Source organism: Penaeus monodon, chromosome 34 (assembly GCF_015228065.2).
Source record: "Penaeus monodon isolate SGIC_2016 chromosome 34, NSTDA_Pmon_1, whole genome shotgun sequence".
Lineage (NCBI taxonomy): Eukaryota > Metazoa > Arthropoda > Malacostraca > Decapoda > Penaeidae > Penaeus > Penaeus monodon.
Window position 1 is genome coordinate 19148157 of NC_051419.1, and position 285 is coordinate 19148441.

At 58.9% G+C, this 285-nt stretch overlaps 1 protein-coding gene across 1 annotated transcript in view; it reads right to left on the reverse strand.

Annotated features, from left to right (window-relative positions):
- LOC119594629 (neprilysin-2-like) overlaps window positions 1-285 on the reverse strand; it is a 37634-nt gene that overhangs the window by 14248 nt on the left and 23101 nt on the right. Inside the window, exon 3 of the mRNA XM_037943679.1 lies at window positions 115-222. Coding sequence (XP_037799607.1) covers window positions 115-222 — 108 coding nt within the window. The remainder of the gene's footprint in view (window positions 1-114; window positions 223-285) is intronic.

Below are 285 nucleotides of genomic sequence, written 5' to 3' on the forward strand. Positions count from 1 at the left end.
GCTTAAAACAATCTAGGAAAACCAGAAAACAGGATCCAAAAAGCAACAAAGGAGGAGGCGCCGGCCGCACACTTGGCCTGGCATCCTTCGCTCCTCCGTGTACTGCGGCCTTACCTGCCCGGACGCATCCTTTGGTCTGGCAGGTCTCGCTGGGACTCTCAGGGAGCGTCTCCTGGCAGGCCGTGAGTGGCTCTGCCGAAATAAGTGGCAGCATTGAGGTGTCTGTGAGGGGGGCGGAGAGGAGAGAAAGAGGAGGCATGCGGTTAGGTGCAGCAGACGGTGACG